Genomic DNA, 27,525 nt, shown 5'->3' with positions numbered 1-27,525 from the left:
TCTGTGATATACTCAGCAAGTCTGCCGCACTTAAACAGAATTTAGTAACCACCTGTGTGTTTGTGACCAAACTAAGCGACTTTTGCAGTGCGGACGCTGTGAAGGGCTGGGGAGTTGCATGTGTTATAGCACCGCGTTTCCTGTCCCAGCCCTGGGAGGAAACCAAAGCAGGCAGCAAGGGTGGGAAATCTGCTCTGCTGAATGCTGTGTCGGCCTTTCAAACACACACCTCAGTGTTATCAGTAATATGCAAAATAAATAAAACAGTGTGCCTGCAAGGCATCATGAAGCCAAGCTGTACGTCACATCCAGCTCACAAACAACCGTTTCTGCAGCTCAGCTCACCACTAAGACATCTGTAAAACAGTTTTTACTGAATGAAGCATAGACCAGAGATGGCATATTTATGAAGTAATTGCATTGAGCTCCTAGTGATGCAAAAAATAATCACAAGTTAAAAAGAATAATTGTTGCCATGAATCTGCTGTCTACAGGGAAACTTAGAACAGATGCTTCTTTACTGGGATATTATGAAATCTAATCTTTCAGGAGGTCAGTTGTGACATGTATGTAAATAAAAAAAAAATCTATAAAAAGCTATCTATTAACATATGGCAATGTAATTGGAAAGGAAGATTTCTTGAAAATTATGCTGGGTTAACATATGACTGCTTAAATTAACTTTGGCTTATAGTACTGTTTTAATTATGTAGTCAATTAAATACAAGTAGATCAAAGCTTGCATTATTATATATAGTTGCAAAACCTTTTCACGGACGTAATATTTGTAATCAGCTCGTAATAGCTGTAATTTTCTTGTCCCACAATCTCTTGTAAAGAAGCTGCTACACATGAGCCTTAACTTTTCCCCGATGTATGTATTTCAGAAGTTTTTTTCCAGATTTCTTCTTTTCACTAGCTCCTTTTCAGGCGAATCTTTTGACACCAAGCTACAGGTGCAATTGCAGCCCATCTGGACACACCCAGCCTGTCATTAACCTAACCAGTCTGAGCGCCCCTGCAGAAAGAAAAAGCTTAAATTCACTCAGGTTTCTAAAATACTGGGCTCAGGCGCTGAAGCCTTGACATAGCAGATATATTGCTGTCCGCAATTGAGCTGACTAATCTAAATTTCAGTAGATGTCTGTGGTAATTCTCTGTATACCTGTGGATCACCATGAAGATTATGTCTCAGTTATTGTTTTCTCTTATCCATAGTTACGTACCTATCCTGTGGGTGTTTGGGGTTTTTTTCTGTAATGTGAGTTTCATAAGTTCTAGTTCAGAATTTCTTCTTCCTTATCCAAACCATCCTTTCTTTGATATTTATCTCTTTCTCTCGCTTCATTTCTCGCTGTGTGATGCATCTTGCAGCATTATTATCAACTCTTATCATTTGAAGTAATGACACTGGATTTTAATAATATCTTCTGTTTCTTAGCACATTGGGAAAGCCCCTCTTACTTACTCTGCAAATGTGATGTATTTAACAACTTCCACACACCTTGCTGAACCTTAAAGGTAAATTGCAAAGTGTACTTGATTTCATTCTAGGGAAGAAGGTGCTGCATTGATTTCACTGGGAGTAATATCAGCTCATAGCTGCATATTTACTTAAATCGTCCAGCATCTGAAACATGGGTAGACACCTGTTCCAGAAGCTAGATGCAGAGCAAAAAGAAGTCTTCCCCCATGGGATTAAATATTGAATAAACTTCGTCACAAATACCAAACAGGAAGCAGAAAGATGCTTATCTTGTGTACTATATATGGAGTAAAGCATACAGATGTTTTTGTGCTAGTATGGATTGTCTTTTGTTTGTTTGTTTCTGCTTTGCATTTTCTCAGAAATATGTAGCCTGTTATTTCAGTAGCTTTAAGTAGTATCATCTGGTTTACTTTCAATAGATACTGTTATGTTCGTCATTATATACCACATGTTGGAAGAATTGCATACAGTGCATAACCAACATGCAGAAGTGGAGCCAAGGAGGTGATATTATCTGGGTTGTCATCAGCATCAGTACAAACTATAGTTCATCTGTACCCTCAATTTCTAAGCAAAGCCTTTGCTGTCAGCAAAATGTCACACAAAGGGTCCCCTCCCGCAACATCGTCATGCTTGAGTCATACAGCAAAACCGATGACACAAGGGCTTGCTCCTTGGGGTTAGGTCTGCCTCCTGGTTTTAACCCTTCAGTGTGAGAATAATTACAATTTGTGTCAGGCAGCTGCCTACCTCTGATGGATATAACAACTCAAAAAAAAAAGCATACTGTGGTATCTGCAATGGTGTTTAGACTGTCTGAGTGGTGCCTTGGCACTGATAAACAGCGCTATATGTTAACGCTTGGCATTGCCTATTCACCTCTTTCCTCCCAGAAGTGCTTTTTATGCTCACTTTCGACATGTTTATAAAATGAAATTCAGCCCTTTTTTCACAAATTCAGTATATGGGATTTTATGTCAAAAAGGAAGACAGAAGTGGGGGAAAACACAGCATTTTGCCTCAGTGTGCATCTTGCAGGTAGCACTGCCATTGGCTACTATTTGGCAGGACATTTTTTTGGATCCTTGGGTCCAACCCAATACCCTGCTCAGCGGTCTCAGCTTAAGGTTTCTGAAGAGGATCTTGCCCCAGCATTTCTAATAAATTGCATCCTGACATACACGCCTTTCTCAGTCAGTGTTCAAAGATGACAAAACGTTGTTGAGGTACAAAAATAAACCCTAAGCAAGCAGAGGAATCCTGGCAATTAACAGGGAAATAACAGGATGGGTTAAAAAACACTGCTATATCATTGTAATCCAGAGGAAATTATATGGTTAAGCAACCATAGCTTAGCTATGGAATAGTCTTTTCTTTTGATAATCAGTGTGGGTTGCAAGGGGGAAATAATGTGTTTGGGTTCTAAGAAGTTAGATAGCATTGTCGGAAAAATAATAGTTGGGCTAGCAGTGAGGGTTGGGGGCCTTTTTTGAGGGGACTGTGAGAGGAGGCATGAACTTAGAACAATAGCATTTTAGAATAAGACTGGGTAATGTAACTTTAAACTATTTATAACATGCAGAGAAATAGTGCAGGTACTTATGTTTAGTGTAATTATGCTTATGCAATCAGCTTTTTTAGGAAGATATCCATTTGACTAGTTTATTTTTGGAAATGTATTCCAGGGTGCTAAAATGTGTATCTATATATCTGTCTTTATATAATTTTCGGCTTTGGTTCTAAATCTGGTTTTTGTATCTGTCAGGAGATATCCTTCTACCTATAAACGCTATGAGGCTGATTAATGACTGATGGCAGACAAATCGACGAATATCAAGCTTTTGGCATCATAAATGAAAATGCCTTGCTTTATAAGGGGGGAGGGAGAGAGATTAATTTCCTGTTTAATTTCTACGAGAAAAAACCCACAGCCTAAACAGATGGAATTTCTTTGTACTATAAATAAGCAAACCTTTCCTTCTTTCATGGTTTCAATTTTGATGTATTTCTATCCAAATTGCTCCTTCCACAATTTTCCTCGTACTGCTGGGTTCAGAGATGTTCCTTCAGATGCTCAGTAGATGATGTAAATAACGGAACAAAGCTCTTCAACAGCTGATACAGATGTGTGTATATATATAACTCTAAACATGCTGTGTGGCTGGCTGAGGCAGTCCTGATCACTTGAATGTGTATTCTGGGGAAAGTTAGGCTAAAATACAGCTTGCCATCTTAAAGACGGTTTGATGCTAATCTAGGTAAATTGTTTCATTAACAATTATAGAAAAAGAGTAGAGTAACGAATGTATGCACTGCCTAAAAATGGTTGGTTGTGGCTTTATGTGAAATGCATTTTGTTCCCTTCAAAGTGTTCCATCTGTATTTCATGTCATGTCATAATTAATTTTCTCAGATGGGTGTAGTTTTACAATATTGTTTTTATTTGTTAATATTAATCCATTGGTTTCTCATTATAGCTTGCATTCCATTCCTTACCTTAACAATTTTAGGTCATGTTTTATTTTATAACATTGGTCATTTTAGTAGAAATCATGATGCCATGATGCACTGGCTCCTTTGTAAAAATTTACTTCGAATCCCTCATCATATTGAATTGTGTTATGCATGGGCATGTCCATGACATTCTGTGTCTATATGTTATCCACACTAAATTGTAATTGTAGCCAGATTATTACCAGACTCCTGGTGATAATCAGTATAGTTGTGTTTGAAGCAGTAAATACAGAAGAGTCTACTTGGGTCACCAATGCTGTTCTTCTGTGTTCTGCTTCCAGGTACCTCTCTCTTCTGTCACATATAATCGTAAAGACCATAGTCCTTTAAATTCTCAATGAAAACAAATTTTATCCTAAAAACATTTTTTAAAAGAATACAGGTAGGGTAGGGGTGAGTTCCTATAGCTTCATTCACTTCTCTGTTCCTTCTGTTATTCTGCTGTAATTAAGCAGGACATGGGTGTTGCATGATGTTGTATTCCTTGCCGGAAGGGAAAAACATTTTAAAGTGTACTGCTGAAGAAAAGCAGTTACGTTGGAAAACAAATTCTGCATGCATAATTGAAGATACCTCGTAGCACTCATATGGTCATTCTTCTCAGAGGACAAGTTAGCATTAATGACAGGACAACAAATTATGAGCTGGGCATGGTATTAGTTTTCCCAGTTGTTTGAACAAATCGATACGCAAGTCTTGCTTTATAAAGCAATGTGTGGCCTGGGGGTCCCGTCAGCTTACAGACCAGCCTCTGGGTTGGTCTGGCAGGTGATTTTACCCATGGCAGTCACCAGACAGGTAGAAGCCATTTCCTAGAAAGTGAGTGAGGTTGTGGCTTTGTTCCAGTGTCCTTGTAGGATTATTTAAATTCATCCACATTGTGTCGAGAAGTATTTAAAATGTAACGTACCATGCTAGGAGGTAAAGCTGGCACCTGGCTTGTTCCTGATGGCTTGATGGAGGTTGCAGAGGAACCTGTGAGTGCTGGTGTCTCACTGTACGCTGATGGTTCCCAAAGGTCAGGTGCTGGCAAAACCGCTACTATGTAAGGTGTTATTACATTTATTATATCCTCTGTTAAGCATGCTACTTGAAGATACAGGAGAGGGCTAACTATATATCTAAAGCTGCTGGATTTTAGAAAAATCTCTTTACAGATTACTTTTAATAGCGATATAATCACACTTGTGGAGAATGACACAGGTGTGATAATTCCCCAGACTAAAAAGCCGCCTCTGTACCTGCAACGTGCCGTGCAGCGTCCCATGTTGTTGGACTGTAGTTCTGACGTTTGGAGCGGGGCTGCAATGAGCAGAGAGCAGGGTCTTCGTTTGCTTTAAGGGAAATACCTTCATTCAGGCTCCAGACGTCCAAAATTTTGCACACATTACTGATCTTTTAAGCATATGAGCAGTCTCACTGAATTCCAAAGTCTTGCTGCATTCAATAGGATTACTTATATCCTTAAAACTATGCTTGTGGGTGAGTCGCAGTAGAATCAAAGCTTTTCTTGCACTGAATTTCTTAGTCTTTCGGTATATCTGAAATATTTAATCATTCGGACAAAAGAGAGAAATAGTGCAGGAAGGTACAAAGCTGCCCCGTAGTCAGAATATCTTGCCGTTTGTTTGTGTTTGTTTTATCTGCATTTGTTTTGGCAGTTATTAAAATTCCCTTTTACCCATAGCTTCTATGAGAAAACGACTCACCTTGAAAATCGTGTCAGTTTTGAAGAATAGGTCAGCAGTTTTTCAGTGCCCTTTTAGTATGCTTCAGATTAATTCTGGTCATCGTTTCTTTCCTATTGGCGTGGGCTGTCAGTCTGTGTAACATCCGCATCTTGTCTAGAGGGGCAGAGGTGGCCAGGACAGCTGCAAAGTGTCATGGTGGATCCCGTCGTACAGTTTCTCAGTGCTGAGATGGGAAGAAATACAAGCAAAAGGCATAAAAACTGGTTGGAAACATCCCCGTTTCCTCACTTCTGTGATTTGGCTTTTGTCCATCTAGTGTTTTGACACCAAATCTGCTCAGAAGTGCGTTGCAGTGCTTGAGCTGAATTTAGGTCTGAGCTGAATTTAGGTCAGAGCAGCCCCAGATCTGACACATAACCAGTAAATGAAGATATATATCTTAAAGATATGTGGTTCTTTATCACTAACGCTTCTTGATTTTTTTTCCATTTGTTGTCAGATTTTCAAGGGTTTGTGTAGAAATACGTAATAAAATACTGAAATTTAAGAAACACGGTCAGAAACAGTGCCCTTAAACGTGACTATGACTGTGCTTTTTGAGTATGGGTAGCACTGAGACCTTCTCAAAAGAGCATCTTGCAAAATGGGGAAATGTCATCACCTGCTGAATTAAGGAATGGCTTTTGCTTTCAAAATATCATCACAGTTATGTTGTACTTTTTGGATTTACTTCAAATTTTTGTCAGTGTATCCCTCCACAAAGTGAAATAATTGTTTTTCTGAAGGAAGTGTGAACTTTGGGTTCTTTGAAGTCTAATGCATGATACCCTGTTGCAAGACAGACGTTTGTTGAGGGCAAGATATCAGTATTTACAGTGATGGTGTTAGGACTGGATTATTTGTAATCTAATTGAGAAGGTTACTAACAATTTGAAGGGATTATAAGATTAACAATTATCTGTGTGTTTATTTGATTAAAATAAATGCCCACAGATTTGGCTGCCATACCTGTGCTCTGGTATTTGGGTTCAGAAATCCCATTTAACTGGAAGCAGAAACCCAAACAACAAAACTTTGTGGTTTGATTCTGTTCCTCTGATGACTTTAATAAAATATCTAGTCACTAATTAATCTTTGCTCTATTTGCAGTGAACCACAATGCACCTTACTATTGAAAGCCAAGAAAGGCTTTTTAGGGTTTTTTGTAGGGGAGGGAAGGTGTTTTTTAAAATAGTATACCGTTAATTTAAAAACTTATTTTTGAGGTATTGGGCAGAGGCAATAATACCATAGGATACGCCATTGCACAAGGCAGGGGTTTAGGTCTGGTATCACTTAATGAAGCTTCCCAGATTTATTGTTTGAAAAATGTCCAACTCTGTGTGATTGAGAGTTTCATCTCATTGTGGGCCCAAGTTCCTAGAGGCTAAAGGTCCTCATTCTTCTTCACACCCTACTTTAGATACTCCTGGTGCTACCTCCTCAGGGTGCTCGCTCTCCTAAGCAATAGTATGAAGAACTTCTATATTAGAATTTGGTTTAATATGGACTTTCCTTGGAAAAAAAGGTCAGATCCTTAGAGGCCATCACAAAAGTGCTTCTCGACCTTGGGAAAAGTGTCGGGCATGCTCCTTCTCAGAGCATTTCCCAGCACCTGAGCCACAATGTCACACATGCACACAGGATGATGGGAAAAAAATAATCTGGTAAGGAATTTGTTGTTTTAGATGCCCTCAGGTTTGAAGTGGGAAAGAAAAAGCAAAAGGATAAAAGTGCATCTACTTTTCTCCCTGAAAATACAAAACTTGTATTTGCACTTACAAGCCCGACCGCAGGATGACCTGCCAATATAGCCAGCTATATGTCATTATGTAAACGTGTGAGTGATGGTTCCCTATTTAGAGAACAAATGAATCCTGGTTTTCGTTTCCACAGGTTACATGCAAGCTGGGAATGGTATTTTTTGTCTTCTCTATAAAAGGAGAAAAGAGAGAAAAGAGAACATTTTGAGATCTGAACTGACAAGTGGCTTTGGGTTTCTGACATTTATGCCTTATTTATATATTCCTTTTCAGCCTTCTCAAGCTGCTATTGCATAAATCTTCCACGTTTTTTCCACTAACTGTGCGGATGGAGAAGACAGATTGGGAAGTTCAACTTCCTTCTTGGTGCCTGTTTTTAGGACCTTTAGAAGTTGTCCAGGATTTAAAACTGGCCTCAGTGGATTTTTTTGATGAAGTAAGCTTTTATCAAGCTTCTGCCCTTCCTTGAAGATGTGTACGTGGCACAAAGCAACAGCTCCTACAAAGTGGCAGGGTGACTTTTCAGCTGTAGGGGCCAAAGTTGTTCTCACAGTAGCACCATGATACCCTAAGGGTTGGTGACGTTGGCTGTGATCCTGCAAGGAGCTGCAAGTGCCAGGCTTCCAGGTGGCTCCACGCAGGTCCTCAGGCTGGCTTGGGCACTGCTGCTGTATTGCAGCACTAGCACAGCGTGCCTGGTGCTGCTCAGCCCCCTCCTTCCCTAGCTCTCCTGCCTCAGGCTGAAGATGGTGTGGTGGTGCTGGCAGGGAGCATCTCAGCACGGAGCCCACACAGGGAGCAGCAAGGATTGCCTGTGGTGCCAAATCCTCTGTTATCCACAAACCAAGACCCCTTTGCTCCAGCTTTTCATAAGCCAGACACCCAAAATGAAAACCACCCATTGGGTACAGGGTAGAGAGATTAAAAACAGAAGCATAATGTAATTTTTAAAGTAACTTGAGGCAGGACATAATCAGGTTGTTGCATAATTATTTTCCTCATTCCTCAAACCCAACTCATTGTATTGTTGTTTTAATAGTACAAATGCACTGTACACTGAAAAAATCGAGGAAAGTTGATGGGAATGGAAAGAAAGGTACAGAGAGTGCAGAGTTAGGAACGCTTTTCACAAAATGCCATATTAATAGTAAATGCTAGCATTAACATGACTTACTGTCAAATATACAGGTAGCAGGGTTATAGGGCTAGTTTTGAACACTAAGTTTTATAACCCTTGTTTAAATAGCTTGTAACTATTAAATGGAATTAGGCCAATTATTAGCAAGTGGCCATGGTCACTGTATCCTTCTTCCTTTCATTTTTGTAGTAACAATTCCTCTCCTCACTTCAGCTCCATGCCTTCCTCCAGCTACCCGAGGTACTCAGCTGAGCCGTAGGTGTTATGACCAATTGCTTGAATACATTCAGTGGTTAAATATATCCTGTTCTAAAATGGGCAGGATAATGGTGATTTCATGAAAACATTTCAGCAGCATCGATTGTAAAGATACAGGAATTTTCTTATGAGTCTAATGGTTATGTCTAGCATTTGTATCCACACTGCTAGACCTCTGCTTGATGTTGTTCTTATTTTCACCTGGTAATTTCTAAGGCAGCTGATCATATACAGATATTTATCTGATACTGATTTTCACATACAGCTCCAAAGTGTGTTGTGGATGGGGATAAGAAGGATAACCCATCTGCTCTAGATTACAAGTAGGGAAGCCCTGGTAAATTCTGGTGCATGGCATAAGCAAGTTTGGGAAGAGCAGGCTTTGTGTCCTTCCCATCGAAGGTGAAAGGTTAGCATGTCTCTTTGCTCTGCTGTAGGGAAGGCAACGGGTCTACCTCTGAACAATGGGTGAATTGGTTCTGTTGCGTGTTCTGGGGTAAAATGCTCTGGAACCACCAGAAGGATGTCAGTCTTCATCATCCTCTGTCCTTTAACTCCTGAGCCATTAATTTTTGCCCTGTTGTGTAGTTTTCTTGCCTTGAACGTTGACAAGGTAGTATCCTATTCCAGTAACTCTGAAAATCTGCTGGTGAACCACACAGCAGCCAGCACATCCAAGGGCTGCTCATAGAGTTTGTGTCCAGCATGTCCTTCACACAAGGTAAAGGTATGAGATTGCAACGTTCGAGCTGGGGCAAGGAGTAAGGAGTGCAGAAGAGAAATGATCTGCCACCACACCTCATAAACTGCAATAAGGAAAAAGAAATTTTACGAGGTGCTCTGCAAGGTCTGCATTAACACTTTCTCTGCTCCCACCGTGTAGGAAGCTGGTCACCTTCCTGACTTTTCTGTAGAACAAATTTTTCAGTTTTCTTAGTTTGTGCTGATGAGATACTTCACGTCTTACATGCAGCCCTAGAGAGCTTCTTCTCTGGTACGACATGTGTTAGGAGCCCTCGTATTCCTCAATGGTAGATATCTACAGGAACTCCAGATCCTGTCTATGTCTTCAAGCCTTTAAGACATCCTCGTGAGAGCTGGTCCTGTGATCTAAATGTTAAGCCTTGGAACTAGTGCCAGTCCTCCTGTTTAACCCCAGGACTCACCAGGACTCCAGCCATGTCAGTTCTCTGGGTCATGTCAACACCTGACAAACACATGGTAGGTGAAAGCAAACAGATAGGCTCTCATTTTGCTCAGGATTTTAACACACTGTTCCTTTTATTTTCATGCCACAAAAAATGCACAGATCTGAAAAGAGTAATAAAAATGCATGTGTGTTTTTCATGGCGAGCAGCATTCACCACCCTGAAGAGTTCGCTTTTCTTCATATGGGTTCTATGGGGGCTACTAGCATTGTCTTTTTTGAATCATCTGGTTTGACTTTTAGACGTGAAATCTCTTGGCAACAAGTTCTCTTGCACTGAGCTTGGACTGGTGCCACAGGTAAACTAAAACTTCTCGTGACTTCCTTTTAAGTCTGTGTTTTGTTACCTTTGCTTCTCCTGTTTGGGGATTTTCTGCGTTCTCTTTTATCAACCTCCTATAGAAAACTCCAGTCAAACTGGTTTTTCCTTTCTGGCAATCACCATAGCAGACTTAGTATTCCAAACCACTTCCACCGGAGTAAGTGATCTTTGATTTCCAACAACTAGTGCTGGTTCAAACCTGGATTTGGCATTCTTCAGGACTCATAGCACTTGGTGGATTTTGTGAAGACTGAGAGGATATCCACAGTGTAACAATTTTGGAAAACAAAACCATCAAGCAGATAGGTGTAAGTTGCACTGAAATGATTTTTCCATATCACAGCAAGATAAACTTCAAAGTAACAGGGAAAGCTGTATTTGCAGCTTTCAGTGAAAATACTTCTGACATCCCCTGCCAACCTTGTGGTATGGAGCTGGTGCTTGTAAACCTGATGCATTTGACAGCTCCAGATATTATCAAGGCTTTTGCCTGTAGTTCGTCTTTCCTCAACATAAAAGTCCAAGTTCTTTTTGAAGAATTCACCTGAAGAGGTGGAGGGGAGATCTTTTATACACTCTAGTTAGTGGGACATAAAATCAAGGTTTTGATCTATCATTCTGTCTAAAGGCATGTTCTTCAGCTTCTGACGGGACAGTTGCGTTCTGCCCACGGAACTCATCTGATGTTTCAGGTATTCTCTGCTTCACTTCCAGCCCCAGTCTGTGTAGTTGCTGGAAGATGTTAAACAGTTGTTTGATTCAGACAGTGGATAAAGACATCCTAGTCTGTCATACCTAAGCTCACAAAGCAGTCAGGATTCAGATCTCTCCAGATAATGCAATATGAGCTTTCTGTTTTCAGGTTATTATCTTTTTGGTCCTCTGTTCAAAATTGCACTTACAATTGCAGAATGTGCTCTGTGTAGCCTTTACATTGCAGAACTCAAATATGGGTCTATATAAATGCTCCACGAGTGTACCAATATGCATGTAACTGTTATCAGCCTAGGACTGTCCTCTCATGACGAAGAAGAAAGTTCACTGAAGTCCATGGATTCAAGCTGGTGTGAATGTGGTCAAAAGGAGGGTCTACCTGGGCCAATCTAAGCCTCAGATTTTATCAGTGCTTCATTCTTAGGCCGTGTTTTGCAGCAGCTTGGCTGCTTGCACCCCCGGGGAATAAAACATCTGATCACCCGCAATAGAATAATGTCCCCTTTTAAATAAATAAATAAATGACCTTTCTTCTTTCTCTCTTTGCCCGCCATCTTCCCTCTTCTCTGAGATCCCACGTAGCAGAAGTTACAGATAATGAGTCTCATTTCTGCTGGAGCCTGTTAACCTTTCTGTGTGAATGACAGTTTTCCAGATTTAAGTCTTAGTCAGTGTTTATGTTAAGAAGAGGGTTAATGATGATCCCCATAGGCCTCTCGCTCGGAAAGCAAAAACATCTGCTAAGCCAAAAAGTGGTTAGTTTGCTAAATTTAGAAGGAAGAAATGCATTTCCCAAAATTCACACTGCTTCTTAGCAAATTTAAGGAACCAGTGGGGCAAGCAGTTATGGAAGTCATGTGGTTTATTAATTTTTTAGTTTCGTTCATGTCATTTCACTTTAAAAAATGAGATTGCTGTTATTAAGCAGAAGAGGGGTACTATTCATACATCTGAAACACTTTAATGCAGTTGAACTTTTTGTGCATTTATTTAGGTTAATAACTGGACATGTGCCAAAGCCAGTGAATCTTAGAGATGTTCTGCAGTACATACTGAGAAAAGACAACTTAGTGGTGGACAAAGTGAGGTTAAAATGGAAGCCTGCTAGGAAACTCTCTTAACCGAGCCCATAGACTAGGAAAACTCTTTTACAGATTTTAGCCATCTTTCTTTATCCTCGCCAAACGCGCTTCTGATTGTTGCCAGCTGTCTAGCTCATTACGGGAAAGGGTAACCTCACGAATGGTGACGAGCCCTCGGTTGTGACCATCTTTGCTTTTAACGTCTCGGCCAAAGTCAGCATCTGTAAGTGGGGTTTAAACTAGAGTTTTCCTGTTTCATGGGATTACCAGGGGGCATAGTTTGCTGGCACCAATAGAGCGTCGCGTGATGGCTTCGCTCTTGATGACTTTGTGGTAGCTGGGGCCATGGCTGACAACAGCCATTGCTGGGGCAACCGAACGAGTCGGGTTATACTCTTCCCTGTCGAGGTGTTCGTGCTGCCGGCAGGCAGTATGGACACCGGGATGACGAAGTACCATCGCTTGTGTGTCTAGGAGAGATCACCATCGGCGGCCTGCGACCCTCCCCGGTCTTGTTGCCTCCCTCCCTCTGAAGCAAGCCCAGAGTGGCCGGTGCTGCCGTGGGGAAACACACCGGCTTCACCAAAAGCTGTGCAGCCCAGGATGCCACGTCCTGGCTGCGCATCTGTCATCTGTGGTCCCCAGCGGGTGGGTGGGTGACCTGCCTCCAGCTGCCTCCCGGCTTCATCCCCCCTCACCGAGGGCTGGCCAAATGCTTTAAACCACAAATCCTCAAACTTTACTGGCCTGTTCACAAGCCCGCGGGTTTCAGGCATGACTGTACTTTGCTCTGCCTCTTAGCCTCCCGTTTAACCTTTTCATCTCCTGGCGCAACAGTTCCCTGCCGGCCAGCTGCGACCTGCGGATGGGCAAAGGTGCGTTGCCCTGGATAAATCCCACCGGTTTTTGGTAATCCCCAAGCGGCGCTTTGCCAGCCCCGGGCGGGAGGGTGTGAGGTCTGCTGGGAGGCTAGCGAGCTGTGGGAAGATACGGTTTTGAAAACTGAAACAGAGGATAAGGAAGGTAAATCCTGGAGATCTTTATAAATGCAGGTTTCACCTGTATTTTGGCAAAATCCGGCAGCCCTCCCCCTCCCTCCCCGCCCCAGCACGTTGGGGTGAGGCGGGAAGGGCGGGGCGGGGAGCGGGAGCCCGGCTGGGCAGAGACTGCCCCCTGCCGGCCCGGCGCGGCACCGCCCCGCCCCGCGCGGGTTGGGGGGGGTCGGGGACAGCAGCCTCCGCCACCTCCCCTTGGGGTCCCACGTCTGTCACACCCACGCCAGCGGCCGCAGAGGCGGTCAGCGCGTTCACGTTGGTAGTGAGACACGTGCCTTTAACCGCCGGCAGCAAAAGGGGAAGTGCTGGGGAGCTTAAGAGACGCCAAAAACGTGTGGCAAGCGATGGCAACGCGTCCGTTGCTAACCCTTTGGAAAGAAATGCTCTGTTCCAGGAGCGTCGTCACTGTTTGCGCTGGGTGTGTTTGCCCGTAACCGCTCGCGCGGCCGCTGTTCGCTCAGAGCTGGAGGGAGCCGCGTAGGTGAGGCGCAGCGGGCCCGGAACGGGTTCCGGCCCTTCCCGTTCTGCCCTCGGCCTCGCGCCCCGCCCTGGCTGCCGCGCGTGCTCCTGGCGGGAAGCGACCGCGGAGCGGTGCGGAGGGGGAGAGGGCAGACGCTCCCCTGCCACCTGGAAGCTGTATATAAAATAGAGTGACTGTTTAAATTTGACAGGTAAATCCTTAGCCATTAAATCTTACCAGCGTTTTCCGAGGGATTTCTGCTGGTATTTTCAGCAATTTACTTGGGAAAATTAATCCTTTAGGGGTTAGAATATTACTGGGAGCTGTTTTCATTATGTCTTGCTCAGTTACCAGGAAATATATCAGAATAATGTGAGGTTGCTTGAAGCCCAACCGTGGAGCCTAAAGTATTCACGAAACCAGAAATCCATAGTTTCCTATTTCAAATATTGCAGGAAGAATTAACAGGACTGTAATCCCTTATGCGATTAAAAAATATATTTTATGGAAAGAAAGAAGGAAAAAAAATCAAATCTTGATATTGTCCCTGATAACTGCAATGGAAAAAAAAAAAAGGTATTTTTTTCTATTTCATCTTCCTAGAGAGCTGGGGTAGGTGTTCTCATTGTGAAATGCCTGACTCACCTGTGACTTGTTGCAGCCCAAAGAGGGTGGAATTCAAAGTCCTGGTCCTGGGTGGTTTCATACAGTAGATTGTTGTGCTGCTGCTGGGTTCTGAGCCTGGCTGAGGAGTTTGCAAAGCTCTTAATGGTCCATCAGAAATGTAAAGGTTCACTGATCCCGACAACTTACTTGAAGATAAATTTGAGGTTCTTCACTCTGAGAACTTAAAGCTACAGCCTTAAAGATTTACCACCTTACCTTTTTCTTTTAGAGAGACAAGCATTTTGACGTGAGTTTGATTTCTTGTTTTCCACGGTAAATGTTTGATACAAGCAAGGCCTTTAAAATCTTGGGGTGATAAAAAATGGTTGGAAGTAGACAAAGATTTATTAAAATGTGTGGTTCATTGTATTGACCTCCGGTGTGGCACTTCATCTTTCCAATTCTTTGGATGTCAAAATACACTAACAAATATAGCAAGGGTTTTGAGGCTATTGTATTATTCCCAAGACATGATTTTTCTTTTAATTGTGATTTTGTTTGTGGGGTCACAATATTGATACAGAGCTGCATAGTGATTTACCCAGTGAGAAAAGGACTTTCAGGTACAATTACCTCCTCTTTATTTGTGTGTTTATGGGTCCTTTTTTCAGAAATTCTTATATAGCTGCTACTGCTGCTCATATTGCCATGGTTTTTAAAGAGAATAATGCTTATCGATAGTTCCCACATGCACTGGCAGGCACATCTAAAACCTGTACTTTTGTGTTCACAGCTTGCATAATATAAAATTTAGAGATGGCTTGTCAAACTAAGTGTCAGCTGAGTTTCCTAGGAAACTCACTGAAGATATTTATAAAACTACGGATCAGCTTAATAATAGATACAATAATGTCAGTAGCTCGTGATTGGGGTTTTTTTTAACTTTATCAGTCCATTTTTCTTTGCTTTAATTTGTTGGCCAACAAAACCACTGCATTTCCAAACAGAGCAGTGGAGACCTTCCTTCCGATATCTTGCCTAATTTATTAAAAAAAAAAAAAAAAAAGGCAGTTTGTGCTGTTCTGTGTAAGGAAATGTAAAACATCCTGCCATAAAAATAAGAAGAACCTTAATGTCATACTAATTATGAGACTGAATCCCTTATAAATAAAACCACAGTTGTAAAGTAGAAATACAAATATTATATCGTGTTATAGTTTTATTCACAGTTTAGTTTGATGTGTGAGTTTAAAGTTCATTGCACATGCATGCGAAACAGTTACTGCAGAATTAACATAAATCCTGAGTATGGGTTTCTATAGAAGCTGCAGAAATAGAAGACCTGTCAGTGTTGTAAAAAGGCATAATTCTGTGAAAATAATTTTATGCCTGAGCTGAAAAAAACAGAACCTAAAAAGAGGGAATAACTGGTGCTGGTGTCCATTTTTATTCATTTTTCTGCTATTGTGTTTTCCTCTCATTAATTCTTTGAGCGGAGACACGAGCGTTGCCACAGTTGGGAGGCATCTTCATACTTCAAGCACTTTAAATTTAAGTCACATAAATTTAAAATTTGCTGGTGTGTATATCTATGTATATGTACAAAAGAATGTATATTATGATAGAATGTAATTATTAGAGGCATTTAGGTTTAGTAGAAATTAACATTCTTTAGAAAACAATTTAGAAAATTGATTCCAGTTTTCCCATTTTAATACAGTAATGAGAATGAAGTTAGCATATTTAGTAACGAGGCAGTACTGACTCCTTATCTCATTTGGAATGACTTGTACCTACTCTCTACATTTGCCTGTCAGAGCTAATTTTTTATACTGCGCTAATTACCCAAGTAAGGAGCTTATATGAAGGATATTCAAGAACTGATTCTCTTTCAAAAAGGAAAAAGAGTATAGCTTTTTGTGTTTCAGTGTCTAGAAATCTCAGTGCACGTTTAATGTAGTTGCAAAAGAGATCTGAGGAAGCCTGTCCATCACACACTGAAAAGGTGAATTTTCTGTAAAGCTACAAAACTTAGGCAAATCCTAATAGTTGCGTGTTGATTTACTGGATGCTAGTGATATCATTGCAGTTTGATACAGCAAGGTGGCAGGTAAAACCTTGTAAATCATTGCATTTATTTTAGTATAGATCACATGTGGCCAGCAACCTTGCAAGCATAAAACATTACGCTGCTATGTCAAGTGATAAAGTGATAAAGCGCATGATATTTGTCAGACCTCGCTCTCCCTTAACTTGGTGTAGCAGTTTAGGGTATTGGAAACGGATCCTTTTATCAGGATGAGGCTGACGATTTCTAAATGGAAGATGACTTGGGCTGGTACCTAGAACATCTAATTAAGGGACTTCTGTCATTCCCAACCCTGCCATGGATTATTTGTAGCATAACTAACTGTGTTACTCACTCTTCTGTTCTTTACCATAATTTGCCTGTTTGGAAAATGCAAATATTAACAACCAATAACCTTCCTGAAGTGCATGTTTTATAGGTGAGAGAGATGTGAATTGGTGCTAAATACCATGTTTAATCATTTCGGATAAGTTCTGCCAACATGACCTTGGTACTGGGGAGACAAGATGTATTGTCTCTGATTTATACATCAACTCCAGAAGAAATGCTTCTGCAAGAAAAACACCCACTCACGCTGTCTTGTGAGGTTTGTGATGGTGTCATAGTTGTGCTCAAATACTCGCTTCTGTCCACACTCTCAACCAGAGCCCTTTCTTTGTCAGTCGTAGTTGAGGAGCATTTTCTCCCCTGACTTCTGTTGCATTTATCGTTCCTGAGCCGTGCAAGTGATTGCGCTGCCCACGGCCGTTTGCTGTCTCTGCCTCAGGCTCCTGCCCACTTCCTGCAGGCTTGTTTAACCTGCTGGTGCTGCCACCTTACTGCACTCAGAGACCTGGATTTACCCCTCTGCAAACCTTTTACCCTGATGAAAAGTGGGTGTTTCCAGGCCTATTGGATCAAACTGTTAAGAAACTGGAAAGAAAACTTTGATTTGGACTTGGAAATACAGGAGTGCTGCCTGAACCGCCATGTTAAGGAAAATTACTCTGTTTTTGGGAAGAGATTCAGCTTGGAGGCATTTTTGGCTTGGACTTTTTTGCCTTCTATTTTCATTTCATGCGCTGCAAGCATGAGGTGAGAGTTGTGTTAATGATAGGTGCGCCAGTTAAAAATACATGGCTCTGCTCCAGTGTCTGCACTAACTGCAAGGGTACCTGAAGTTAAACTTTGCTTAATCAATATTCTCAAGGTGATGAAAATCATCTGACCAAAAGGTTCACTCTGAATACAGCTGCTTTCTCATGGTGACTGTAGCTGACTATAAAGATGTGGTTTTGTATCTTTACGTGAGTTTATGGTGGCTTTTGGCGTGGGAGGAAGTTTTGTAAAAAGGTGGTATTTCTTTAGAGTTTGTTCAGTGTAGTTTTGTTATCAGGCACCCATCATGTTGCACTAAACGCTGATTTTTTTTTTTTAAACAATACGCTTAGCCATCACGCCTTGGTCATCCAGAAAGAAAAGCTGGGTATTCCAACTGTAGCTACTGCATTTTGTTTCCCTGTTATAACAATGGAGGTTCAAAAAGGAAAAATAGTATGAGTAAATATATACGCAGCATATTTTCTTTTCCTTTGAGTTTGTATCCATGGGAAAGCGCTATAAGAATTGCAGAGAGGCTTTTGGCGGGGTATTTTTTCAACTGGCCAGTGTGTGCGACCCCTGTGTTAACAGTGAGTCACATTGTAAGTCAAAAGTTCACTGTTTTTTTTGTCTTTCCCACTGCAATTAAGTAGATTCCACATGCACACCCAAGTAAAATTGGGAAAAATTTGCCAGATGATAAAGAAATCTTGATAATATTGTAGCAGGATGAGTCAGCTGGTGGGATATTCACTGCCAAATACCACACAACAATGCAGAAATTCAAGAAAGCATCTAAGTCACATGGGCAGTCTGGGGAAAATGAGCCAGCTGGGCTCACATGAAATCTAAGAAATGGGTGAAAGCGAGAGAGGAGAACCTGAGTATTTTAGCTATACATATAAAATCACGTTTTTATGTGTTTACTGCTGCCATTCAGACATGTTCTGGGAAAGAATTAAAGTGTGAAATGGTTTCTTAAATAACTGGAGAATGTGGTTCCTCCCTTTTTTTCTCATTCCCTTTTCTCTTGCCCTTCCTGGCAGCTTTAAGTTTTTGTTTCACCTTATGCATCTCGCTGAGTTTGGCAACATAAAGAGTCAGACTGGTTAACCTCCGCTTCATGTAGGTTTTGCTTTCCGTTTCTTACACTTCAGTTGCAGTGTTTGAGGGCAGCATGTCGGTCCAAAGGGATTTGTATAACAAGCATTTCTGCAAATGTTACTGAGACCGTAATTAACATTATGCTAGATTAGCATTATGCTAAATAAAGGCAACCCTTCACCCCATTTTCTTTTTTAAACCCCAAAATCCTTTTTATGTCTAAGCAACCATATAATGTTGTGACACATGGTTAGTCATAGTATTTTTTAGTGGACCTCACAAAATTATAACATTTAACTGCATTTGGACCATTTGTGGGAACTGCGTACCGGTAAGTGTAGAAGCACTGTATTGAAACAAAGTCTGGGTAAAAAGTTGTTTGGCTCGGAAAATGTAATCAATATAAGTAAATGATCGGGGTCATACCTTTACCATTAGACTCGTGTTTTACTTTGCAACAGGATTTAGACCAGAAAAGGTAGTGAAAAGTGTTATACTAGACAGTATTTTACATGTCTTAGTGCATGTTTATTTTTCTTCTAGCTTTTTAGAAAGAATTGACAGCGTCAGCATGGATGACTACACACCCACAGATCAGGTTAGTATAACTAACGGGGTAGGGGCTGAACCAAAATGCCCATTCGTATGAATTCTTCATATAATTTATTTTAATCCCAACAACAGCTGAAATAGGGCATACTGTATAATATCAAAATACAGTGTAGCTGTTTAAGGAATCGATATTAAAGAAGAAAAGTGGTGCAAGCTTGTCTTTTACTGTTATTACATGTAGGTCAGTGATTCCTGTAATACGTCTGTTTCTTCTTGCTTTCCGTTCTGTGTCCCGCAAACAAAGTGAAGGGAACAGAAAACAGTAAACGTAAATGCCTACAGTTTCCCTCACCAGCCTTTGCTACACAGAAAGAGTGTTTTCTTTCAATGGTGGAGGTGATGGAAACCCGGAGGGAGGCTTCCCATGTCCATCAGACAGGTCCTTCAGAGGCAGAAGCCTGCAGTGCATCTAGTGTCCAAATTTAGGAGAGAGCAGAAGCGGCAGCAGCAGACCTCGTGGACTGCTTTGCGGGCATGCAGATGCCTTCTTTCCAGCCTGTGCCCATCTCCTGTGGTCAGGATGGCTTCTATTTAAGCCTTATTTGCAGGACAGTACACTGTTTTCCCAGATGTTATGATACATCTTGGTAGAGTGCTCTACTGACAAATGTATTCAGGAAAGTTAAGGCAGAAGTGGTGCAGCCTTGAAATAAGAAAGGGCTTCACCATGCTGCACAGCTTTGGCTGCCTTCCCTGAGCTCAGGCTGTGTGGTTTCCTTGGGCAGGATGTCTCTCTGGAAAACTTATTCTCAGGTTGCTCTTTTTCAGTGCAGATGTCCCACTGTCATCTAGCAGTCTCAGCCAAGGTTGTGGGCCACATCATAAACTGCAAATACAGGTGGCAGAAGAGAATCCCTGCACTGGATAATTCAGTCTGACCATGCGAAGTGTATAACGGGTGGAAGCCCTTTAAAAAATACAATTGCCAATGTCATTGTGCCATCAGGGACAGAAAACCAGAGAAATTAAGTGACTTGCCAGAGGTCAGACAAGGAAGTATGCGGAGCAGAGCCTGTTCCTTCAGACCTAGTTCAGGTGTATAACTGCAAGCTTGTACAATTACTCTGACCGTATCCTGAAACAGAAGGCAGTAAAAAGTAGTATGCGTTGCATTATAAGGTGAAACTTTTATAGTCAACCCAATATAAAATCAATTATTAAAGCCCTCAGAACATTTTCAGACCAAAGCAGCAGCACTGGGATTTGCTTCATCTGGACCTCATGGTCTGATCTTAGCATCGATACCACTTAGCTGAAGAGAGAAGTCAATGAAGCAAAGTCTCAGTTTTGTGTTCGTTATTTATGTTAGTGTTGGCCTGTTTGTTCCTGGGAAGGCTTTCTCTACCTGGAGCAGTCATTCATCATCTAGAAAATTTTCCTGATATTTCCTTTGGGAAGAAATGCTGTGTGTCTCCAAAGATCAGAAGAGGCCTTTCGTGTTTGGCAGACAGAAAACTTTTGCTCTAAAGGAGGCATTCTCTTTTGCTGTCGGGTTTGCATCCTGTCATACTATATCAGTTGTCCTGCTGAATTAACTGGTAAAAATCGCTATGTTCCTTTTTTCCCTTGCTTTCTTTAATTTTTTTTTGCACCATCCCAAAACAATGACTGAGTCTGATAACAAATAAATGTCAGCAAGTGACAGAAAATGACAGTAACATATAAAATAACTAAAAAAAAATAAGTGGCCTTCAGCTGAGTTCATGCAGCTGTCAAAGCAGCTGAGGTCTGCCAGTTACCAGAGTACTTGAAGCAGTAGGTGGTAGGGTAGGAGAAAAAGGCAAGCTGTGCTTGGACTCTGCACCACTGACAGCCTCCTTCCCTCCCCACTTCTGTGGCCACTGCATGGCAAGAAGAGCCAAGCTAGACCCAGCAGCCCTTCCCTTGCCCCAGGAGGGGAGTGCTCCCTGGGGAGGCAGCTGCACTGAGAGGTGGCTGCTCAGGGAGGTTCATCCCCGTCAGGCAGCCAGCAGCTTTCTCCGGCCTCCAGTTTTGTTCTGCACCCACTGCCCAAGCAGCAGTGCTGGATAGTCAAGGTTAAAAATGCTGCTGGAGATGATGATGGCACACGGTGAGCTAGTTGCCCGAGGAATGCATCATAAATTGCTTTTGCCTACTTCCTTTGAGAATTTAGGAAATTATTAATTTTTAATTATTAAAAGAATGTTATTTAAGTTGTAAAGCATTGCTGGTTTGAAAAATGAGAAAGAAATGCCAGATTTATGTACAATCTAAATTCTGTTCCCCTGTGCTCTGTAATAGAGCTTTAATTATTCAGTCACAAGCTATTATTTCGATAGGATTCCTGTCTCATTCAATACAAAAGAGGGCAGAGTTAAGGTTGCCTGGGCAACTGTAAATCTGGAGTTTTCTAACATTTGAATACTTTACTTTACAACAGGAATAACATTTTTCTAAGCTCTGTGTAACTTCAGAATTCATTATCCACGTCACATACAAAATTGTACAACCATCAATAACAGGTTTCAGTGGCAGTAGGGAGAATGTATGTAAGGTCTTCTGCTTCCTGAGCGTGCACAAACAAAATGCAGAGATGATGTTTGTGTATATCTGCTGTGTCAGTATGGACAAATGCAGGTTTACCAACAAGTCAGATTGAACTTCAACTAGATGGAACATTTAAGACTTTTCATGGAAAATAATATTCCATGCTTTTAAAAAGAAGGAGGTTAGAAAAAAACCTTGCTAATCAGCTTCTGTGTTCTCATTTCCAGGACCTATTAAGATGCAGAGTGTTGACATCAGGGATTTTTGAAACAAGATTTCAAGTAGATAAAGTAAATTTCCAGTAAGTCTATTAGTAATAATTTATGAGTATCATACTAATTTTTAACAACTCCGTTCAGATGTCTGTGCTCATGTATGCTCAATATAGTAGGTTTAGGGTGGGAGTTGGGGGGTAGTTTTTTGTTTTGTTTGGGTTTTTAGCATTCTGCCCATAGGTTCTAGGAAAATTGCCTCATACTGTGCAAAAAGAGCTGCTGCTAGTTACTTGTATTAGTGATGCTCTATTGTGGGGTTGTCTGTGGCTGTTTGTACTAACTGCTTCATCAATACAGCACTGTAAACTGATAAAATACTTTTGGGGATAAGATCTCACAGATGTCAGTGGAAATCCTGCCGCAAGTCAGGCTTTGTACAGTGGGACGAGGAAAGTTAAATGTCTTCCTTGTTCCGGGGACCTGCAAGTTCTGTCTCTGTCAAAGTTTTGTGCTGTGCCGTGCCTCTGTAAAACACCCGCTGACAGGCTGCCTCCGCTCACCGGTTCTTGCCCCGAAAGGTAGCAGTGCTGGCAGGGCAGAGCTGCCGCCATGTTGTCCTCCTCCCCAACACCCTTCAAAATAGGCCAAAACCTGTCCTTGTTTATAGTACGGTAGGCCCAACCTTACATGTCACATGCGTTTCTGTGGGCTGGAAAGGCCACTTGCCCTGGAAAAGAGTATATTCCTCATTTTATGGGTTCAGTTGCCTGACAGACACCTGCCTGGCAGAGCAGGGCAGGTGGAGCTGTGCAGCTCTCTGACATGCAGTGAAGCATCAGCAGAGCTCTTGGCACACAGCACGGCATCAGCAGATCTCCCTCCCCTTCGGGCAGTATTTTACTGCTGCTGTCCTTGGGGCTGTCAGATTTTTAAACTGAACCCTAGTGCTGCATGCTTCATGTGACTTTCCTAGTGCACATAAGTGATATAACATCCTATGGCTTTTTAACAGCATGTTTGATGTAGGTGGCCAGAGAGATGAGAGAAGGAAATGGATCCAATGCTTTAATGGTAAGTAAAAATATTCCACATTTTTATTTTGAAATGATTCTGTGAGGTGTGAGCAGCTTAGTATTCATATTCATGCACAGTGTGTCACTAAGACAGGAGCCCAGTGTTATAGGTATTTTCTTTGGGTATTTTTGGCAGCTTGGGGAGTAATGGCAGTGTTACCCCGAGGAGTACGTACTGGGATAACAGAGATATTCATTTCTCTCTCCTTTTTTTCTTTGGTGTGCTCTGCCCAGATGTCACGGCTATCATCTTCGTTGTGGCTTGCAGCAGCTACAACATGGTAATAAGGGAAGACAATAACACAAACAGACTACGGGAATCCCTGGACCTTTTCAAAAGTATCTGGAACAATAGGTAAAACACACCTCATTTCCCACCCACCCGCCCCCGTTTAGCTACAGTTCAGCTCCTTACAAAATAGGAGTCCCCTTACTATATGCTCAGATTGCTTATTCAAAAAATGTCCGGGTAGGGCCAGGTTGCAGGGTGCCCCCGCAATGCGTGTCCCTCCCCGGCGGGGGCTGTGGCGCGGGGACGGTGCACACGGTGTTTCACCACTGCTGCCAAAACGATGCAGGGCGTGGGGACAGCTTGCGAAGGGCAAGCTGTCCATGCCAGCTGCCACCAGGGAAGCAGGGGAGACCCTTTCTTGGCGTCACTGTGCCGCTTGGCCAAGACTGAGAGCATCCTCCAAGTTACATTTTGTCTCCTCCTCAAACGCAGCAGCAGGAGCAGCTAGCTGTTGGCATTGCATTCGATCCACCGGCTGGCGCTGCACTCAATACCCGCGTGGGCAGCCGCTCTCATATAAGACTCGTCTCTGACAGCGCGGTTTCTTTGCCTTGTGGGATGGCATTTGAGAGCTAATCGAGTTGTAACTGCCATTAAATTGCCATCCTGTCACAGTGCATGTAAATTACAGATATGTAACCAAATAGAAATCTGAATAGGTTCCTGATAGAGAGTAAGTAAAAACAGTACACAGAATAAGGTAATGGAGTCTCAGCACATACCTTTGAGGATGCTCTGCACTGAGAAGTGATTGAAGTGAGGAAAAATGTTAAGCTCAAGTCCCAAGCGCACATCATCACAGTGCTGGCTAGGTATTAATTGGGGAAGAAAAGAGATTATTTTCTCTTGATTCATCAGGTGTCATACAGGCCACCCTGAAAGACAGGATATCTGTGAGGATGAACAGTAGATGGGACAGAGCAGTCTGAGCGAAGGCAGCTCTCCAGCCTTTTTCTTTTGCTGCAGCAAAACCAAAGTAGACAGTAATGTCTGGTTTTGGACTGCGGTGCTTTTACGAAATGTCATCATTTTCCGAACTCGATATCGAAAGAGTAATTTAGAAAACAATATTTGAAGACTGCTCCCTTCAGCCATGTCTACTGCAGTTTTTATAAATGTATTTACAGATCCTATAAATATACCCACCAGCACAGGTACAACGCAATCAAACCAATAATTTAGGTCATCTTTTTTTTCTGTTGAAGCATGTTCCACACTTCTTCCCTCTCTGTCCACATAGGGATAGCCAGTAAATTTTCTGTTGAAGTGATACGTTTTCCTTGATTCATGTGTCAGAGATAACACAAACATTTGGTTTGTTTTTGACAGGTGGTTACGGACCATTTCTATCATTTTGTTCTTGAATAAACAGGACATGCTGGCTGAAAAAGTCTTGGCAGGGAAATCAAAAATCGAAGATTACTTTCCTGAATATGCGCATTATACTGTACCTGAGGATGGTAAGGTTTTTCACCACGCGGGTATTGTACCTGCTGGCATAGCCCAGCCCATAGTTCCTCTCTCTGTCTCTGTCTGTCTCTCTCTCGCACACACACACACAAATTCACAAGCACACACCGTTCCTTAACGTGAGCTGTTGGTCAGGTAAGGAGTGTGACGGCAGCACGTAGGTTGGAGGTTCCCCAGCACAAGCAGGGTCTGAAGGGGTGCTGGCCGCTGGGGGCAGTGAGGGGGGGACTGCGGGGGGCTGGCTCCAGAGTGGCTGCCTTCCCGTTCTGGAGCAACCCTCGGTCCCAGGAAAGCAAGGCTGCCGGGCGTGTCTCTCCCCTGCCCAAATGCCTCTGGGCATCCTGCGGTGCTGAACTTCGTCAGGGATTCATTAGACTTATTTTGCGGCCGTTCTGCATCCTCCAGCGCTATAAACTTCAGCCTTTGCAAATACTGACAGGAAACCCAGCAGATCAGCAAGGGAACTTCAATGGAGGAAAACCACATCAATAAATACAGAGAGAGCTGTGACAATGGAGCAGTTAGCAGGGGTTTGGTTTCTTATTTCGTGAAGTACAATGATTCCTGCACTGCAATAACATATTGCATAAGTAAACTCTGGTGTTGTGCCACTTTTATACCAGGCAGAAGGTTGCCAAATAGCTCAGGTCTGAGTCTAGCAGAAGTGGTAAAGCTTGCATTTTCTGACCGCTAGCGTCTGCCTTACCTGAGTGATGCCCCTGGCTTGCAGCCACCTGTCGCAAAAGGCTTTTGTTCTCCACTAACCATCAACAGCAGCCTGGGTTATAGAAGTGAAGATTTTCAGCTCTTGTTCAGGTCTGGAATTTCAGGAGTGTGATGCTGAGTTTCAGGTGGAGACGATAAATAAACTGTCCTAAAATCTGAGCTAACCTGGCACCAGTTATATAATGCTAAGGGCTTTCAGAAGACATATTCTGTCGCCATCACCCGAATTTCCCTCTCCTAAACATACACCACATATATACAGAGTTTGTGTAAATCTTCAACATTTTTTTAGAGTGAGCCAGTTGTCAGGATTAAGTAGCTTTTGGTGTTTCTCAGCGGGATTCCACAGCAGATGTCCAGAATGATGCAGATTATTCACACATGAAGCAGCTCTCTATTTTTAACCTGTAGTTGTTCATTTATTCTTTAATTTCAGCTGACATTATTTAGGGACAGCAGCACTGAACTCTAAGATGCTGCTGATTGTGCTGCTGCTCTGTGTTTACCCTTAGCGCTGTAGATGAGAATAAAAATATGTTTCCATATTCTGATAAATTCTGCCCTTTACCATATTATGTTTATAAGCATCTGGTTTGGTATCTTAGATGAGAAGTCACACTGAAGGGAAGTGAATAGATTATCTCTTCACTGTGTTGTTTTTTTCTGTTACAGTAAATATAGTTGTTACGTGGCCTAGATAGAGATGACTTTGTCTGCTGACAAAGTTAGTACTGACCAATGAGTCTCCCACTCAACAAGAATTTAATCTAAGGCCCCTTGATGGGGAAATGTATCTAAGTATTCTGCTGACTTGGGGCCTGGAAATAAAATATATATTTTAAAAGATCTTTTGGTGCTATCATTTTTTCAAGTGTAATCTTGGACTAACCATTTTTAAAAACGGATTCCTGCCTGCGGAAGCTTTATTCAAGAGATGCTGTTCTGCTGCAGAAACTGCACAGCTCAGCTGCTTTTTCTAGTCATATTTTCTGATAAAAGTTAAACCCTAACTCCCACTTGTTTTATATCTGTATGAACAAACTTGTGGCTGTTAGTAAGCCTCTTTATGATATGACCAATGACATTGTTTTAAGGGTCTCAGCAATTTTCAGGTTCTTAAAATACGTTAAATGCACAGTCAGGTTTTACAGTGCCCTTTCATTTTAGAACTACCTATTGGGATAGGATATTTAACATTTTAATTTCGGTATTGAAGGACTACTTCCTCCTTATGAAATTTTTTATTATGAAAAGTAGATGATTGTTTGCTTTTCATGTTTCTGATGTCATTTATTTTTAATTGAACAGCAACACCAGATGCAGGAGAAGACCCCAAAGTCACAAGAGCCAAGTTCTTCATCCGGGATGAGTTTTTAGTGAGTAATTTTGATGTTATATGTGATTCTATCATAGGAAATACTGGCAGATGGTGTAGTTTATTTAGGGAAAACTGATGGGTTTTTGCAGAAAGCTACAAGGAGAGGAGAATGTCTGGCAATTCCCTAATTCTTTTCAGCTGCCCATCTTGCAGAACCTTCCCTAGTGCTTGCGCATTTTTATGCCCATTTTATATAAAGTCACCTGCCCTGCAAAGTGTCGCACAGCAAGTAAGTGCTGGTGCTGAAAACCATCCTGTGCCTGCCTGCATGACTCCGGGTTTGCTGCGGGTGCCAGCAGCCCTCGCTCTCTGTGCAGGGGGACAATGCCGAGCGCTATTTCTGTTGCCATTTAGCAACGTTTTCTGTGATTGTCTTTTCTTCTAAGATGCTACTGGCTGTTGCCTTGAATGTTTATTTTGTGTATCCATCCAGTCCATGTTTAAGCAAATAGGCTTTTTTTTATCCTGCATTCCTTCAAGGGCTTTGGCAGGGGTCAGCTGGCAAGAAGGAATGAACAAAAAAGCAGATTTTATCCTTAAATAAGATTTCTGTGGTGCCAGTCAGGAGGTTTGCCTCACCCTAGGGCTGGTGTCAGGGCCCTGATGAGGAATCATAAGAAATTTCCTTGTCTGGTCACAG

General features: G+C 42.0%; 1 protein-coding gene across 3 annotated transcripts in view; it reads left to right on the top strand.

Annotated features, from left to right (window-relative positions):
* Positions 1-27,525, top strand: part of GNAL (G protein subunit alpha L) — a 198,896-nt gene that overhangs the window by 165,303 nt on the left and 6,068 nt on the right. For all 3 annotated transcript variants that reach the window (XM_075084647.1, XM_075084648.1, XM_075084649.1), the window contains exons 6-11: positions 19,155-19,209; positions 21,959-22,032; positions 22,959-23,017; positions 23,254-23,374; positions 24,641-24,771; positions 26,816-26,883. In XM_075084647.1, coding sequence (XP_074940748.1) covers positions 19,155-19,209; positions 21,959-22,032; positions 22,959-23,017; positions 23,254-23,374; positions 24,641-24,771; positions 26,816-26,883 — 508 coding nt within the window. The remainder of the gene's footprint in view (positions 1-19,154; positions 19,210-21,958; positions 22,033-22,958; positions 23,018-23,253; positions 23,375-24,640; positions 24,772-26,815; positions 26,884-27,525) is intronic.

The sequence above is a fragment of the Phalacrocorax aristotelis genome, chromosome 2 (assembly GCF_949628215.1).
Source record: "Phalacrocorax aristotelis chromosome 2, bGulAri2.1, whole genome shotgun sequence".
Lineage (NCBI taxonomy): Eukaryota > Metazoa > Chordata > Aves > Suliformes > Phalacrocoracidae > Phalacrocorax > Phalacrocorax aristotelis.
Note: the sequence above shows the minus strand (reverse complement) of the source record. Positions and strands in the feature narration are given on the sequence as shown.